Below are 14,352 nucleotides of genomic sequence, written 5' to 3'. Positions count from 1 at the left end.
TGTCTGTGTGGATTACACACCAGTGCTAGGTCAGAGTGCACTTACCCTGCATTGCCAGGGGACTGCTGCACCCATGCTGTTACGGTGAATCCCTGGGAGGGTTGGAAGCTTAGCGCCTGAGACACACTCACAAACGAATCCTCTCCACCATCAAAACTGTAGATCAGGTCTCCCTTAGCTGACACATCCCCAGACAGTGTCTAATGGGGAAAAATATAACCTCATTAGATCCAATATCACTCTGTGCAGTAGTAGTACAGCAGCAGGTGTTGTTGTAGGCTTTTATTACAACTAACACTGTATCGGAAATTTAGTTAGTAGCTTTTATCAGACTGTTGACTTACCACTCCACTAGCTGGAGTGCCGACAGTCAGTAGGTCAATGGACGAGGGGAGGTCAGCACCGTGCGGACAGGATGCATTACACACTCTACATCCGCCACTAATGCAGGAGGTACTGGAACAAGTGGAGGTAGCACTAATAGGTTGCTGGGTGGCTAGGTTTACAGTGAACTGTATGGATGGATATAATCCAGCTTCACTGGCATCTTGAGCCACTGCAGACATTAGTAGAAGGAGTAACAAGCCAGTGATGGCTTTGTGTTGATTTGAGGGTATCTTCATGGCCATTTCAGTGTTCTATCCAGCATCATAACGTATCAGGAGGACAGGGATAGACACTCACTTAGTTTATGTAGTTTATGCTTAGCTCTTTGAGGTGGTTGATATACAGCAGCTACGCCCCTTTATTACCCAAGAGGTAAAAAGAGGGGCGTAGCTGGTAGAAGAGGCGTGTTCTCAATGCTGACTAAACAAAGTGAAGACTTGTTGTGAGAGGATGAATGATGCATGAGAGCTAGACTAAGAGGATGAGAGGTGTCTACTTGACTTACAGCAACTCTGCTGATGGACAAAGAAGGCTAACTCCGCGAGTAGAAGATCATGTGAGATCATTCAAACAATAAACACACTGTCTAGATAAATTATACATAATTATACAGCCCTCTCATGTCTTTACCAGACACCCAGGTTTGTAGCTTGATCTAGTACAGTAGCCAGCATTTCTTTACTAACCGTTTTGTTATCTCAGGTTATCCTACCAGTGCTATCGGACCATGATGTGGTGGTTCAGGTCAAGGCCTGTGCACTGAGCAGAGTTGATACCAAGGTAGTAACAACTAACGAACCACACCTCACGTACATGGCCGGTTGCCATAATTATAACCATTCTTATTTCTTGCAGCTTCTCTCGCAACTCGGTATTTCTACAGAACAGGTTCCTGTCGGCTCTGAAATATCAGGAATCGTCACTAAAGGTATAGTCATGGGCTTACAAGTGATATGGACATGTTTTCAGAGCTAGAGCTAGGCCAGGGTAGTGAAGCTATTATAAGCAAGTGTGTGTGTGACTGACTGACTGACCGAACCAGGGTAGTGAAGCTATTATAAGCAAGTGTGTGTGTGACTTACTGACCGAACGAGAGCTAGGGGCCAGGGTAGTGAAGCTATTATAAGCAAGTGTGTGTGTGGCTGACTGACCCTCCCCCTCCCCCTCCCCTTCCCCCGCAGTTGGTCCCTCAGTGCTCATGTTCAGTGTAGGGGATGAAGTAATGGGCATCCTGCCACTTGATTCAGAGTGTCCTGGTTGTGCCGCGTATTGCAGCCTTCCAGAGTATTATCTAGTGAAGAAGCCGTCTGGAGTCAGTCACTCGGATGCCGCTGCTACCATGAGGGGCGGAGTTATGGGCTACACTGCCCTCCACCATCAGTGTCGAATAGGAGCTGGGTCTATTGTCCTACTGTGTTCAGCTGCCTCGGGGGAGGGGCTCATCATGCTGCAGCTGTGTACGGCTCTAGGGGCAAAGGTCAGCAATTGTTGATTCCATTTTGTGTGTGTTGCATATGTGCCGATTTTTATGTTGTAGGTGATTGCTGTTGTACACAATGATGATGAGGCATCTCTCTTGAAAGCACTGCATCTTTCATTATGTGAGTTGCTACCTATTATTGTTAACTAGTGTGAAGTGTTCTTATTTGCATTTGCTATGTGCAGTGAAACTTGTTGATCTGAGCTCCACTTCAAATCTTGTCGATGTGTGTCTCCAGGAAACTGGAAGTTTAGGAGTTAACTGTATTATTGATGCCGGAGGTAAGCCCCCCACACACCACACACCACACACACACACACCACACACCACACACCATACACCACACACACACACACCATACACCACACACACACACACACCACACACACCACACACACACACACACCACACACCACACATCACACACACACACACCACACACCCATACAGTGTCTCCTAACTACGTTCTCTCTGACTTTCTTGTGGACTCTGCGTCACTACGGAGACAACTGGAGAATGAGCGGTACAGGTACGAGTACGAGGATCAGGCACACACTCAAACAATCCCCCCTCCTCCGAGAAAACACCAGCTCATTAGTTGCCTAGCAACGAGGGGTCAGTGGGTGACTCGAGAGCCGGCTCTTCAATTGGACCCCCCTGACTCACAACTGCTACTAATGAAAGGGGCTTCGCTTCACTTCCTCTTTGAGCCAGGATGGACATTGTCGGGAGCTAACCAAGGAGATTATCTGGACATGCTGACCAGTATAGCATCAAGACTGGAGAATGGTACTCTGAAGTGAGTGTGTTATGATGAGGTATACTTGTATTGACAGCTGGATCGTAACCCCGCTCCCAGGCCGTATGTGTACAAGACTATCATCCTGGATCAAGTGTGTGAGGAACTAGGCAGACTAGGAGGCTATGGAGTCGGCAAGATTGTCATGACAACTGAGAACAAATAGCATTCCGTTTATTTATAATAGTCATTGTCAAAATTAATGTTGTTTTTGTATACGTTGTTTTTGTATTATTTAATGTTTTTCTGATACATGTATTTGATTTCATTATCACAATAAAGTTCTAAAACTGATCAGTTTTCTTGTTGGGTAAACTCATGTACACTATCTATGAAAGTTCTGAGGTGTTCAGGATTCATGTCTGGGTATATCCCATGGCCAAGGTTTGCTATCCAGCGCTGGCTACCAAAGCCCTCTGCCATCTTCTTAACAGCTGCTCGTATGTCCTCTTTGGGTGAGTACAGAGCACAGGGGTCCAAATTGCCCTGCAGTGTGACTGTCTCCCCTACACACTTCCTGTGAGAAGGAATTACACAATCAATGCATAGCCTAGCCAACACACATGACATTATGGTTAGCACATGCCTTGCTTCTCTTGGCTCCATAGTCCAATCCAAACCAACCACATCATACTCAGTGTCAGAGAGCTCCTTGAGAGCGTAGTGAGCTCCCTTAGCAAATACAATCTGAGACAGAGAGAGAGAGAGATAAACCTCATTTTACTTAAATTGTTATAATTATTATTTATAGTCGATTAGGTAATTTATGCCTCGAAGCGTTACAGTTGGAATAGACGTGCTATATTGAACTTTTCACACTTACAATTGGTACTATGGGGAGGTTCTTTGCTTGAAGATTAGCCTTGAGTTTGCTGGCAATCTGCTTCAGATAAGGCAATGAAAATTGCAGGAACTGTTCTCTCCCGAGGAGTCCAGCATGAGATTCAAACACTTGCAGCAGCTGTGCTCCAGCAGCCACCTGTCCCTCTAGGTACTCGATACACACGTCCGTGATGGATTGGAGCAGCTGATGACTAGCGTCAGGATGAGCATACAGCCAGGCCTTGGACTTACTCAGAGTAGGACTACCACCTCCCTCAATCATGTAGGACATCAGAGTCCACTGCACAAAAAAAACAAAAACAAAACTATTAAATTTATCATTAAGTATTAGAATGGATCTATATTACACTAGTGTGTGTGTGTGTGCGTGCTGTATGTGTCTTACTGGTGCTCCACAGAACCCAATCAATGGGACTTTCCCCTCTAGTTTCTGTCTTGTGAGTGTGATTGCTTTGAATACGTAGCCCAACTCTTGGTTCACATCCACTGGTAGTTTGAGACGAGCTAGATCAGAGGGCGTCTGTAGCGGCTGAGGAAAGTGAGGTCCCTACAAATATGAGTAATAAAATTGTAATAATCGTATCAGTTTGAGTACTTACTAAGCATGTACTGGCGTGTAGAGGCTCACCTTGCCAGGGACCATCTCCACAGTTAGACCCATGGCCTGAGGGATGACTAGGATGTCACTGAAGATGATGGCTGCGTCTAGATCAAACCTTCGTATTGGCTGTAGGGTTACTTCACAGGCTAGCTCAGGAGTGCGGCAAATGGTGAAGAAATCATGCTGCTTACGAAATTCTCTAAACTCTGCAATATAATAAAGGCAGTAATACACATAGATACTCTAGTAGATGGATGCTTACCAGGAAGATATCTTCCAGCCTGTCTCATGACCCACACTGGAGTCTTCTCTACACGATCTCCACGAGCTGCCCTCAAGATCAGATCATTCTTGAGCGCTGGGAAAGTATTCTGAGTAGCCATTTCTTGCAGATCTAAATCAGCTGTGTCTTACAGTAATGGCACTGGAGTTTCTAAAAAGCGCACACTTTTTGTGGGTGCTTCATTTGGAGAAATCAGCTTGACCTCTGACCTTACAAGCTCTGGTATTAAAATTCAACTTGAAATGGAGTTTAGTAAAAGTAAAAAGAATGTCAGGGCCCATCTAGGAGACTATCCAACCAGGCTCCAGCTGTACAAGACTCCTCCAAACGAGACCATCAGTCTAAAAGAGTTTGAAGAGCTGGCAGAGCAGAGACTTAAAAGTAATAATTATTACCATACACGCGCACTCACTATCTAGAGTTTATTGGCACTATACAAGTATGTAACGATACATATTGTTGCAGTGCTTCAGAAATTAGACAATATTCGTCAGAGGGCCTCACGAGAAGGGAAGCACAAAGGAGACGAGAATTATATCAAGGACGTCAAGACTGGACCACTCAAAGACATGCCACTTACTGTGAGGGTTGCTCTGATTCTAACACCATGTCTATCTAGCTTTGTGTTTGCAGCGTTTGCCTGATGATTCCACAAAAGAAAAAAATCACAGTGTCATCGCTAAGGTTGTGGGAGAGCGGAGGAGAGACCACCTCTCACACTACATACTCCGGCTGGCCTACTGTAGAACGTTGAGTCACCCCCTCCATGTACACACACACTCACACCCCACTGTGGCATACACACGCTCATCATTGTTGCTATATTCTATACAGGGAGGACATGAGGCGGTGGTTTCTGGGGCTGGAAACAGAGTTGCTGAGAATGAGATTTAGAGAATTGTTAGGGTTTTCCGAGCGAGCAGAGTTCTTTAACAGCTACAAAGATGACTTCAACTTTGATGTTGTCAGTAGGGAAGACAGTGAGGTGAGTCTGATTTTTAGGCAAATATAAATAAATGCTCAAATTCTTTTGCCAGCTGAAGGATGAAGAACTGAATTTCTATCAAAATAATCCTGACAGCTTCTACATTGTACCATTTGCTGACGCCCTGGACTTGGTTCAGAGCAGACAAGTGGTCATCAAGAGTGTAAGCTTCCATTCTGCAAGCACTGTGCGTCTGTGTGTAACCTACCGTCCCCTCAGGGCGCTGTGTACATACCCGTCAACAATGAGGAAATGATTGCTCGTTTGGTGTGCAACAAGTTCAGACAGAAGCTTTCTGAGGAACTAGTGGTAAGTAAAACACACCCCTCTCTGTACCCATCATCTACTTCATTTCTTCTTCCCCTGCAGAAGACCCGCAACCACCTACCAGTGGTGGATGATGATGAGAGGATTGCCCCCATGCTCAAGACCATCAAACATCGCTACCTTGGTGAGGACTTCTCCAGTGTGGGAGAGAATCTGCAGGGAAGCATCTCACTGGCCCAGATTGACTCCGTGAGTCTTTGTGCATGTGTCTCAGATTAGTTAAATAATTAACCATGGCTTGCATTTTTGTTGTACAGCGTAGATTTGTATGTACGTGGTTATATATAGTTTCCCTATATAATGTGTGTAGGTCTCGAAGCAGTCCTTTCCTCCCTGTATGAGAAGCTTGCATGAAACCCTGCGCAAAGAACACCATCTGAGGCACTTCGGTCGTCTACAGTACGGACTGTTCCTCAAGAGCATTGGACTCACACTGGACCAAGCTATGGCCTTCTGGAGAGCAGAGTTTGTCAAAAAAATGGAACCAGAGAAGGTGTACACTATTAGGCACATGTTGTACATTTGATTTGGTGTTGATTTGTTTTTGTCCCCACAGTTTGAGAAGCAGTATGCATACAATGTGAGACACAGCTATGGTAAAGAGGGCAAGAGGGCCAACTACACTCCCTACAGTTGCCTCAAGATCATTCTCTCCAACAACCCAGGCCAGGGAGACCATCACGGTGAGCTCACCTACAATACTCCTGTACTCTCTCTATCATACTTGTCTGTATATAATTATAGGGTGTCCTTTTCGTCACTGGGATGATAGTCACATTCGACAGATGCTCACCACTCATGGAGTTTCACATAAAGGAGTCACTAACATCACCGCCTATCTGAAGGATGGCCACTATCAACTAGCCTGTCAGAAGTACTATGAGATCACTCATGCTGTGAGTTAATAAATCCTTCTGCTGTTATTTATTTGTTTATAATACTGGTTTGTCATTTCAGATTGAAGCTGCCCCTTTCAGTTTGGAGCACCCCTCTCAGTATTTCCGGGAGAGCCGAATGCAGCGTGGGCACACTGGTGGTAAACAAGAGACAAGACTGCCAACTGTAAAGACTGAAGTGAAAGCAGAGGATGATTTTTGTGGAGATATATCAATTCAAGACATGCAGAACTTTGAAGAAGAAATGGACCAATTCTAGCTATGTTCTAGTTATATCCTACACCACCTGTACCACATGCTCTCTGTTATCTTTCTGTTTTGTTGGATTTACTGTGCTGCTGTATGTACTGTACTAGCTGCTGTACTGTGCTACACCTCCACGCCTACATTTATTACATTTAATATTGGCGATCTTTTCCAGTTTCCCATGACAACTACATGTAAAACAAATCAGCAAAGCATCATGGACTCCAGCTCTACTCTGAGTTCGAGCGATTACTCAGAGGATTTTGAAGAATATGACTCTTCCAAAGGTGGCAATGGATCATTAAAGCCTGCAGAGGTGTTATCATCGCCAAAGAGACCTCCTGTTGTCCTACCCGCCAGGACTAACCCAGTACAAAGGAAGGCTAGAAGTCAGTACAATCCTGGAAAAATCAACAACTTAGGGCTAGGTAAAATTGAGATTGTTTTGTGTAACACATACTAATTCATACTGCTTTTTTAGGAAAGGGCAGGGCTATGTCTGAGAGGCCAGTGGCTAGAGGAACGCCATTCTCACCCAGAGATCGAGAGCTCTCTGCCAAATTGCACACCATTAAGAAGATACAGAACCAACTGGCAGACTGTAAACGGGAGCTAACCGATTCTAAGAAAGAGAACAAATTATTGACACGTTTACAAGTACGACAAGAGAGAGAGCTGAGCCGAGTGGCAACCCAGGAGGGGGAGCTACCACAGATACTAGCCAGACACTCGGAGGAGGTGAGTTCAAATTGACAATTATTCAACGTGTTCTTGCTTCAAATTGTGCAATTTTCACTGCAGGTTCGAGTATTAAAAGAGCAGCTTAGACGCAGTCAGGAAATGTCTCTCACACATGAAGAGAAGGTGACTAATCTACACACTGAAGTTCGGAGGCTCAAGAATCGTGGCAAGAAATTGGAGCTGGTAGCAAAGCAAAAGAACCTCTTGGAGAGGGAGTCACTCACTCTGCAACTACAGGAGGCCAAAGAGCAACTTCAGGACAGAGATGGGAAACTGAAGGTAAACCACTACATGCTGGCTAGGCTGTGGTACCTAACTCTAAATAATTATCGTTAACTTCATCACAAGTTAATTTCATCCTCTCTCTCTTTCCTCACAGGAACTGGAAAGGGGAGTCGAGATGCTCAACAAAACCCATGGCCAGGAGATCAGATCACTGATGCTTAAAAACAAAACCTTGTCTCGAAATCTTGAAGCATCTAGCGACAGGACAGACAAAACACTACATCAGTTAAAGGTAAATTTTGCACACATACAGAACTGCTATTTACATAATTGTGTTTTCTGTACAGGAGAGAACTAAAGAGATGGAAGTAATGAACATTTACAGTCAACGAATGGGCAGAAATTCTTTGAACACTTCCACTAGAGATGTACCACTAATGGAAAACACGTTCTCACAAACTGACCTCTCATGTCCCCCGACGAAAAACGTCTCTCTACAAACTAAGCCAACACTCAAATCATCCAGCTCACAAACACAAGTTATACCTTCGAAAACTCTCGAAACTCGTATTACACAAACTGATATGACTCCATCAATGGACAATATACAGCCACCAGCAACGCAGAAGCCAAAATCACCCATAGCAACTATTCAGCGTCCTGTTGAGATGCCAGTAATCGCACCCACAGTCCATACAATACAACATGTGATCCAATCGCCCCCTTCCTCGCAACCACCTGCTCAAGGTGAGGAGCAACAGAAGAAGAACCTCCTACTCTCGAAATTGCGTGAGCTTGACAGTAGGAAAGGACCGCCTGCTAGTCAAGCAGTAACCACCGTCTCTCAGAGCACTATTACAGACAACAATGAGCCTCCTCAGAAAAGAACTGAAGTTGCGAGCACAGAACAATTGATCACCACAACTCATCCTAAGATGCCTGCACTCACGGCCACTCAGACATCGGCACAAGAAGAGGAAGCAAAGAAGAAGAAGTTGTTGTTGGCCAAGTTGATGGCAATTGATGACGGTGGTGACCCTAAAAGTGTAACATTGAGCAAAACAACCACTGGACCTGCTAGAGCCAATTCTGGACAAAGCTCCACATCTGTCCGATCATGGCAAGCTGATACCATAGACAATTTGCATAAAGGCAAACCTGCATTCTTCACTGAAGATGATCCATTTGGGAGCAAAAAGTCATCAGGAAGTAACCTGTTGGGGAAATTAAACAGTGGTGCATATAGTGTGAAATCAAGCAGTGGTGCACAAGCATCTACCAGCAACAATGATACTAAGAGTATTGATAATCAAGGCTACAAACCAACCTTTGGACGACGAGCTAGGGAGACCAAGGGCTCGGACAAAACAAAAGATATCTTTGGTGAAAGTGAAGATCCCACGAAACCGATTTTCAATGGAGGAGGACTAGACTTGAATCAAGAATCATTCAGTGGAAGAGAACAAGACTATCCATGGGAAAAGCGAGTGAACTTGAATAGCACGACAAGTAAATCTCTCCATAACCAAAGCATGGTGTTTGGACCAATGAGCAAGTCTCCACCACTGTTGCCACTGAGGCCAAATGCAGAACCTAACAAAGTGGACATGATGCCAGGTGGTATTGCTGAACCTGACGATTTAGAAGAATTGATACTATGAATTTCAATCATAATAATTTTTTGATTCATGTGATGATTTTATTGTTGACAATAACTATTAATTTTGTACAGCAGTTGCCATAGATACTGTTGTGGTATTGCCAATAATTAAGTGGCTTTTCTCACGTGAGAGTCAGTCACTTGCGGTTATTAACTCTAATTAACCTCCATAATTATTGTGTTTGAAAATAAGTGCGGACACGATATTGGAGTAAGTTAGACTGACTGAAGATGGATCTGGAGACGAAAGATATTATTGAAAGCTCTGTGTCAAGTGTTCCGATCCTACTGCCCAAGAGGAAGCGAGGGAGGCCCAGAAAAGTACCTACTGCCACTGACACCGGCACCATAGACAAAATTTTAGATGAGATGCGAGGATCCCTGGGAATCCATCACCTCAGCAGCCCTCATGTTGTGGACGTTGTCTCTATAGACCCGGTCGAGGACTCGGTACCGCCCATTCAACCCGAACCCCTGAGTGACGAGCCCCTAACCTCCTCTAGTCCTGCGAAGAAAGGCCGAGGCCGACCACGGAAGCACCCTCAACCAGTCCCTGGCACAGAGCCCGAAATCAAACGAAAGAGGGGACGACCTCCCAAGACCCCTACAACACCCACGAAATCAGTAGCGGATAGTTTGCTGACCGAGCCGGAGAGCCATAGCCACCCTGTTGTGCCCACGGCGATGCTGGTACCCCCGCCCGAACTGGTCCCTGAGCCTTCACAAGTGAGTGTTGCTCAGATCACTGCATCCACTGACAGCAACCTGGACAAAGCTGAGGTAAGCAGAATAGGTGTCAAGGATATAATTATTAACTGTTTTGTTTGTTTTGTAGTGTATTCATAGCTCTTTCACTTCTATTCATTTGTTATTATTTTCTGTTTCAGATTCCACTTCTTGTGGTTCCTATCGTGTTACCACTGTCAACAGTGGGAGGAATAGACTCGCCATCTTTGGACGAATCGATTAAGAAGAAGAGAGGCCGACCAAGGAAGCACCCACCGCCTGTTATTGACCCAAATGCTGTCAAAAGAAAACGTGGAAGGCCCAAAAAGAACCCTTCATCAACCTCACCTGAGCCAAAAAAAGGCCGTGGACGACCAAAAAAGAATCCTGGTGATTTCGAAGCCGAAAATCAACCAGAACGTGAATGGCAACCCCCTGAGAAGTCTGACGGAGAGATGCCTGAGAAACGCCCTCGTGGTCGACCGAGAAAACATCCCAAGCCAGAAAACGATGAGCCTGTTGTCAAAAGGAAGCGAGGTCGTCCAAAGAAAGAGCCTGTGGCTGGGCCAATACCCATTTCGGACCAAATACCTCCCCCTAAGAAAAAGAGAGGTCGACCAAAAAAGAACCCAGCGGCGGCCATGGCAGTGATACCAGCTCAGAGCTCGGAGCCACTTGATATATCTCTACCCTCCTTTCCTGCAGTCTCCATATCATCCTCATACCCGTTATTTGGTGCAGACCCGACAAATTTGAATACTAGTAGCGGTACAGGCAAACCTAGTAATGAGGTTTTCCAACAGATGCTCTCATGCCCCAGCGATTCTGAGACTGCCGATTTTGCGACTGTTCCCTACACCACAGCTAGAATCCAGAAAATGCCCAGGAAAGATTCTCCCCTACTGGATGATAGATTTGTAGAATCATCGGACGAAGAAGACTGAACAATAACATTATAGCCATTTTCATATAATTATATAGATACAATTATTCAAATTTTCTGTTCTATACTCATGCAAATGTACAGTGGAACTGTTAGATCGCAATGTTTTCTGTTACTACTTTCATAATAAATTATACATTGTAGACTACGCCAGAATATTAAAGTACTGAAACCAAAAAACAATTAATGGTATTATAAAAGTACAACAATAAAACTAGACAACGTTCAGACATTGCATGACAGTATCTATAAACTGAGAGCAGGCTACAGCCCACAGAGGACAGCCGATACCACCTGCAGAGAAAGAGAAACACTCAATAAGGGACCACGCACTTGGAGGTATGGATATATACACCTCACCTGGTTGTCCAGTGGGGAAGGCCAGGAGTGGAGACACTGGATGGAACAGTTCAGTGGGGAAAATGGCAACTGGTCTCCGACGATTCAACATGACGACACCAATACGCATTATAAACTACGAAACGGCATGACAACAATTAGCAATGGTAGAGAGGGATGTATGTGCTCTCACTATTAACACTGAACTCCCTCCACTCAACACGGCACTCAGCTTCGTCAACCGTGACTTGTGACCCTTCTCTGAGGAATATGGTTTGTTAATGGTAACTATCTATAGTTACAATAGCACAGACCTTTCACCTGAAGCTCTCTGTCCTTCTGATTGATTCTCCTCTGAAGTCTGGCATGATCTGCAAAATTGTCCTGTCAGATAGTAGTGTACATACACAATCTGACAAAAAAGAGCGAGTTTCATCTCACCATCATATTAACATGCTGCAACTGTTGCTTTATATCTGATACTTCTCTCTTCAGGCTAACCAAGTCAGGAGGCTCAGAGGTGTACCAATACGCCAACTAGATGTCATATGTATTAATGTATTCCAGCATCTAAACCAGTAGACAAGTAAACTTACTTTGTTACATAGCTTGGGACTCCATAATCTGAGCAGCTTGGTGAGCAGCACTGTTCCTAAGACAAGACACAGGAGGTTCCAGTTGATCACAACACTCTCCAGGAGATCCATGGCCAGAAATGCCCACTGTCAGCAGAAAATGATGAAGGGATATTCCCTAACAGAGTTCCACACTGTTGACTTACAGGTAGGGATTTTCCCTATGCAATGTGGCCATTGATCGTTCCTCCTGTGTATTTGCTGTGCCGCTGTCTACGTCTGTTTCCAAGAGCTCTCTCACTATCTACAGTCCAAGTCATGCCAAAAGGAAGGAAGAGAAAGGTTCTACCTAATAGAATCCTGTGTAAAACTTACTTTGATAATAAATCCAGCCTTTTGCACTAGAACCTAGAGATTGTTATTAGCTACTGAATACTCTGCTATTTTACCTCATACCAACACCCACAAAACCAGGAGGCTCCTGCTGCTTTAGAAGGAGGCTCTGGCTCCACTAGTGAGGAGGTACGTCACTGACACACACACCTCACACAGTCACGTACGTACGTATAGCCCCAGGCACCTCCTCCTGTGAAGAAAATCAAGACGACAGAAGCTACTGATGGAGGGGCTGTGAGCAAAGGGAAGGGCAAGGCTGATGGGGGCAAGGCTGATGGGGGCAAGGAAAACAAGACGAACTGGGATGGTATCAAGTGGAATGAATTAGGACAAACTAAAGACTGGAGGTATACATTCCAACTGTGTTATCAACTGATACTGATCACATGTACTCAGACCATGGACCAAGAAATTTAGCTCGTGGAATGTGAATGGAATCAGAGCGTGGATAAAGGTATCGTTTTCTCTGTCCTCAATAATTACAATTATTAACCAACCGCATTTTATACACTGTGTACAGAATGGTGGTCTGGAGTACATTGCAAGGGAAGACCCAGACATATTCTGTGTACAAGAAACCAAGTGTATTGAGAAAGACCTTCCTATGGTAAGATAGCCACTGTACACACACACACTCACCCCCCCCCCACACACAACCCCCCTCCCCACACACACACACACACACACACACACACACACACACACACACACACACACAGAACCAGCTCGGTATTCCTGGCTACCACGTCTACTGGCACTCTGCTGAGAAGAAAGGCTACAGCGGTGTGGGGTGAGGCATATTCACCAACTGTTGTGTGGTTAGTTACAAGTATTGTGCAGGCTGTACTCCAAAGAGAAGCCAATTTCAGTGACCAATGGTTTGGGTATTGAGAAGTTTGATTGTGAGGGTAGGATCATCACTGCTGAATATGAACACTTCTACTTCCTTACATCTTGTAAGTTGGTTCTCATTTTAGATTCCTACTGTTATTTTGTGCCCTGTGTACATATATAGATGTGCCTAATGCTGGTGATGGCCTCAAGAGGCTCTCATACAAGCTAGACTGGGATAGGGACCTCAGAGAGTACATGAAGAAACTAGATCTCAAGAAACCTGTCATTCTCTCTGGGGACCTCAATGTGGCCCATAAAGAGATAGGTACCTTTGAACTCACTAATGTTACGTTTTCTATATGCACGTTTTTTGTCTCTGAACAAACAATCTGAGTTTGCGTTCCCTTTGTGTACAAGCATGTGTGTATTCTACGTGCAGATTTAAAGAACCCCAAGACAAACACAAAGACAGCTGGTTTCACGCCCGAGGAGAGACAGGACTTCACAGAGCTACTGGAGGAGGGTTTCGTGGACACCTTCCGTCACCTGTATCCCGACCTCACTGGAGCGTACACATACTGGTCATACAGGTTCAACGCCAGAGCCAAGAACACTGGCTGGTGTGTGCTCCCGCATTACTCTAGAAATAGAGTGTAATTTCAGTGTGGGTGTGAGCAAAGCCGTATAACTACAGCGGAACCATTATTTTTATATAACAAAACATTTGCCATTATAATTATGTAGGAGGTGGGCTTTTTATACCGTAGATAGTTAGGAGTGGCCATTAAGGTACATTACTGTTTAATATAAATTAACATTTCTTTTTGTTTAGGAGACTGGATTATTTCGTGGTGTCTGAGAGGCTCCTCCCTCATGTGACTGATGTGGTGATTCGTAAGGAGGTGTTTGGGAGCGATCATTGCCCATTGGTGATTGGACTGACTGACCACGCCCACTTACCACACCCACAAGAGAATGACGAACCCTGAATTGATTGTAGCCATTTATACAACCCACTGTTTGCATCATCAATATAATAATGAATGAAAAATAATTGTTCTCTGGT

The 14,352-nt window shown here is 44.8% G+C and overlaps 8 protein-coding genes across 9 annotated transcripts in view; 5 read left to right on the top strand and 3 right to left on the bottom strand.

The window, feature by feature from the left end:
- LOC135349606 (uncharacterized) overlaps window positions 1–728 on the bottom strand; it is a 46,872-nt gene extending 46,144 nt beyond the window's left edge. Inside the window, exons 1-2 of the mRNA XM_064548147.1 lie at window positions 345–728; window positions 46–200 (exon numbers count right to left, since the gene is read on the bottom strand). Coding sequence (XP_064404217.1) covers window positions 46–200; window positions 345–629 — 440 coding nt within the window. The 5' untranslated portion in view covers window positions 630–728. The remainder of the gene's footprint in view (window positions 1–45; window positions 201–344) is intronic.
- Window positions 729–783: 55 nt separating this feature from the next.
- LOC135349617 (quinone oxidoreductase-like protein 1) lies at window positions 784–2,960 on the top strand. The gene is made up of 8 exons (XM_064548162.1): window positions 784–943; window positions 1,090–1,167; window positions 1,243–1,315; window positions 1,569–1,864; window positions 1,925–1,988; window positions 2,053–2,148; window positions 2,318–2,666; window positions 2,727–2,960. The coding sequence occupies exons 1-8, from the start codon at window positions 869–871 to the stop codon at window positions 2,830–2,832; spliced, it is 1,137 nt and encodes a 378-aa protein (XP_064404232.1). The 5' UTR covers window positions 784–868; the 3' UTR covers window positions 2,833–2,960.
- LOC135349618 (uroporphyrinogen decarboxylase-like) lies at window positions 2,854–4,569 on the bottom strand. Its single transcript, XM_064548163.1, has 6 exons — window positions 4,373–4,569; window positions 4,138–4,316; window positions 3,895–4,056; window positions 3,490–3,789; window positions 3,249–3,353; window positions 2,854–3,179 (listed from the first exon to the last, which is right to left on the bottom strand). Exons 1-6 carry the CDS (start codon window positions 4,491–4,493, stop codon window positions 2,961–2,963), a joined length of 1,086 nt encoding a protein of 361 aa, XP_064404233.1. The 5' UTR covers window positions 4,494–4,569; the 3' UTR covers window positions 2,854–2,960.
- A 21-nt stretch (window positions 4,570–4,590) lies between these two features.
- On the top strand, window positions 4,591–7,003 carry LOC135349613 (DNA primase large subunit-like). Its single transcript, XM_064548156.1, has 11 exons — window positions 4,591–4,774; window positions 4,859–4,974; window positions 5,027–5,142; window positions 5,228–5,378; window positions 5,431–5,541; window positions 5,598–5,687; window positions 5,748–5,894; window positions 6,016–6,198; window positions 6,262–6,388; window positions 6,450–6,601; window positions 6,663–7,003. Exons 1-11 carry the CDS (start codon window positions 4,636–4,638, stop codon window positions 6,858–6,860), a joined length of 1,530 nt encoding a protein of 509 aa, XP_064404226.1. The 5' UTR covers window positions 4,591–4,635; the 3' UTR covers window positions 6,861–7,003.
- LOC135349609 (lebercilin-like protein) lies at window positions 6,897–9,569 on the top strand. The gene is made up of 5 exons (XM_064548149.1): window positions 6,897–7,275; window positions 7,329–7,585; window positions 7,649–7,867; window positions 7,968–8,105; window positions 8,161–9,569. Exons 1-5 carry the CDS (start codon window positions 6,897–6,899, stop codon window positions 9,472–9,474), a joined length of 2,307 nt encoding a protein of 768 aa, XP_064404219.1. The 3' UTR covers window positions 9,475–9,569.
- Window positions 9,570–9,605: 36 nt separating this feature from the next.
- Window positions 9,606–11,298, top strand: LOC135349614 (uncharacterized). Its single transcript, XM_064548157.1, has 2 exons — window positions 9,606–10,253; window positions 10,361–11,298. The coding sequence occupies exons 1-2, from the start codon at window positions 9,705–9,707 to the stop codon at window positions 11,141–11,143; spliced, it is 1,332 nt and encodes a 443-aa protein (XP_064404227.1). The 5' UTR covers window positions 9,606–9,704; the 3' UTR covers window positions 11,144–11,298.
- On the bottom strand, window positions 11,235–12,236 carry LOC135349624 (guided entry of tail-anchored proteins factor 1-like). The gene is made up of 6 exons (XM_064548170.1): window positions 12,078–12,236; window positions 11,923–12,018; window positions 11,796–11,865; window positions 11,675–11,742; window positions 11,503–11,617; window positions 11,235–11,436 (listed from the first exon to the last, which is right to left on the bottom strand). Exons 1-6 carry the CDS (start codon window positions 12,186–12,188, stop codon window positions 11,357–11,359), a joined length of 540 nt encoding a protein of 179 aa, XP_064404240.1. The 5' UTR covers window positions 12,189–12,236; the 3' UTR covers window positions 11,235–11,356.
- A 2-nt stretch (window positions 12,237–12,238) lies between these two features.
- Window positions 12,239–14,342, top strand: LOC135349616 (exodeoxyribonuclease-like). Of its 2 annotated transcripts, none has more exons than XM_064548160.1 (10): window positions 12,239–12,398; window positions 12,531–12,578; window positions 12,633–12,799; window positions 12,849–12,906; window positions 12,973–13,059; window positions 13,172–13,242; window positions 13,293–13,408; window positions 13,468–13,611; window positions 13,726–13,906; window positions 14,119–14,342. In XM_064548160.1, exons 1-10 carry the CDS (start codon window positions 12,285–12,287, stop codon window positions 14,273–14,275), a joined length of 1,143 nt encoding a protein of 380 aa, XP_064404230.1. In that variant the 5' UTR covers window positions 12,239–12,284; the 3' UTR covers window positions 14,276–14,342. The 2 variants fall into 2 exon arrangements, with proteins under 2 accessions (XP_064404230.1, XP_064404229.1); XM_064548159.1 differs by having other exon boundaries at window positions 12,627–12,799.
- The last annotated feature ends 10 nt before the right edge of the window (window positions 14,343–14,352 follow it).

The sequence above is a fragment of the Halichondria panicea genome, chromosome 16 (assembly GCF_963675165.1).
Source record: "Halichondria panicea chromosome 16, odHalPani1.1, whole genome shotgun sequence".
NCBI lineage: Eukaryota > Metazoa > Porifera > Demospongiae > Suberitida > Halichondriidae > Halichondria > Halichondria panicea.
This window is presented reverse-complemented; position numbering and strand designations above follow the sequence as displayed.

Bases quoted from the DNA above. Each gene is read 5' to 3' on its own strand.
- LOC135349614 (XM_064548157.1), top strand. From the start codon at position 9,705: ATGGATCTGGAGACGAAAGATATTATTGAAAGCTCTGTGTCAAGTGTT. The intron at 10,254-10,360 runs GTAAGCAGAATA...TTTCTGTTTCAG, and splicing joins GCAACCTGGACAAAGCTGAG to ATTCCACTTCTTGTGGTTCC.
- LOC135349616 (XM_064548159.1), top strand. From the start codon at position 12,285: ATGTGGCCATTGATCGTTCCTCCTGTGTATTTGCTGTGCCGCTGTCTA. The intron at 12,800-12,848 runs GTATACATTCCA...ACATGTACTCAG, and splicing joins GGACAAACTAAAGACTGGAG to ACCATGGACCAAGAAATTTA. The intron at 12,907-12,972 runs GTATCGTTTTCT...CACTGTGTACAG, and splicing joins GAATCAGAGCGTGGATAAAG to AATGGTGGTCTGGAGTACAT.
- LOC135349617 (XM_064548162.1), top strand. From the start codon at position 869: ATGAGAGGTGTCTACTTGACTTACAGCAACTCTGCTGATGGACAAAGA. The intron at 1,168-1,242 runs GTAGTAACAACT...TATTTCTTGCAG, and splicing joins TGAGCAGAGTTGATACCAAG to CTTCTCTCGCAACTCGGTAT. The intron at 1,865-1,924 runs GTCAGCAATTGT...TTTATGTTGTAG, and splicing joins GTACGGCTCTAGGGGCAAAG to GTGATTGCTGTTGTACACAA.
- LOC135349624 (XM_064548170.1), bottom strand. From the start codon at position 12,188: ATGGATCTCCTGGAGAGTGTTGTGATCAACTGGAACCTCCTGTGTCTT. The intron at 11,743-11,795 runs GTCTGTGCTATT...CATATTCCTCAG, and splicing joins CAGAGAGCTTCAGGTGAAAG to AGAAGGGTCACAAGTCACGG. The intron at 11,618-11,674 runs GTGAGAGCACAT...GCCGTTTCGTAG, and splicing joins GAGGGAGTTCAGTGTTAATA to TTTATAATGCGTATTGGTGT.
- LOC135349618 (XM_064548163.1), bottom strand. From the start codon at position 4,493: ATGGCTACTCAGAATACTTTCCCAGCGCTCAAGAATGATCTGATCTTG. The intron at 3,790-3,894 runs GTAAGACACATA...TTTTTTGTGCAG, and splicing joins TTGGGTTCTGTGGAGCACCA to TGGACTCTGATGTCCTACAT. The intron at 3,354-3,489 runs GTAAGTGTGAAA...TCTCTGTCTCAG, and splicing joins ACCTCCCCATAGTACCAATT to ATTGTATTTGCTAAGGGAGC.
- LOC135349609 (XM_064548149.1), top strand. From the start codon at position 6,897: ATGCTCTCTGTTATCTTTCTGTTTTGTTGGATTTACTGTGCTGCTGTA. The intron at 7,586-7,648 runs GTGAGTTCAAAT...TTTTCACTGCAG, and splicing joins TAGCCAGACACTCGGAGGAG to GTTCGAGTATTAAAAGAGCA. The intron at 8,106-8,160 runs GTAAATTTTGCA...TTTTCTGTACAG, and splicing joins AAACACTACATCAGTTAAAG to GAGAGAACTAAAGAGATGGA.
- LOC135349613 (XM_064548156.1), top strand. From the start codon at position 4,636: ATGGAGTTTAGTAAAAGTAAAAAGAATGTCAGGGCCCATCTAGGAGAC. The intron at 5,542-5,597 runs GTAAGCTTCCAT...CCGTCCCCTCAG, and splicing joins GACAAGTGGTCATCAAGAGT to GGCGCTGTGTACATACCCGT. The intron at 6,602-6,662 runs GTGAGTTAATAA...TTGTCATTTCAG, and splicing joins ACTATGAGATCACTCATGCT to ATTGAAGCTGCCCCTTTCAG.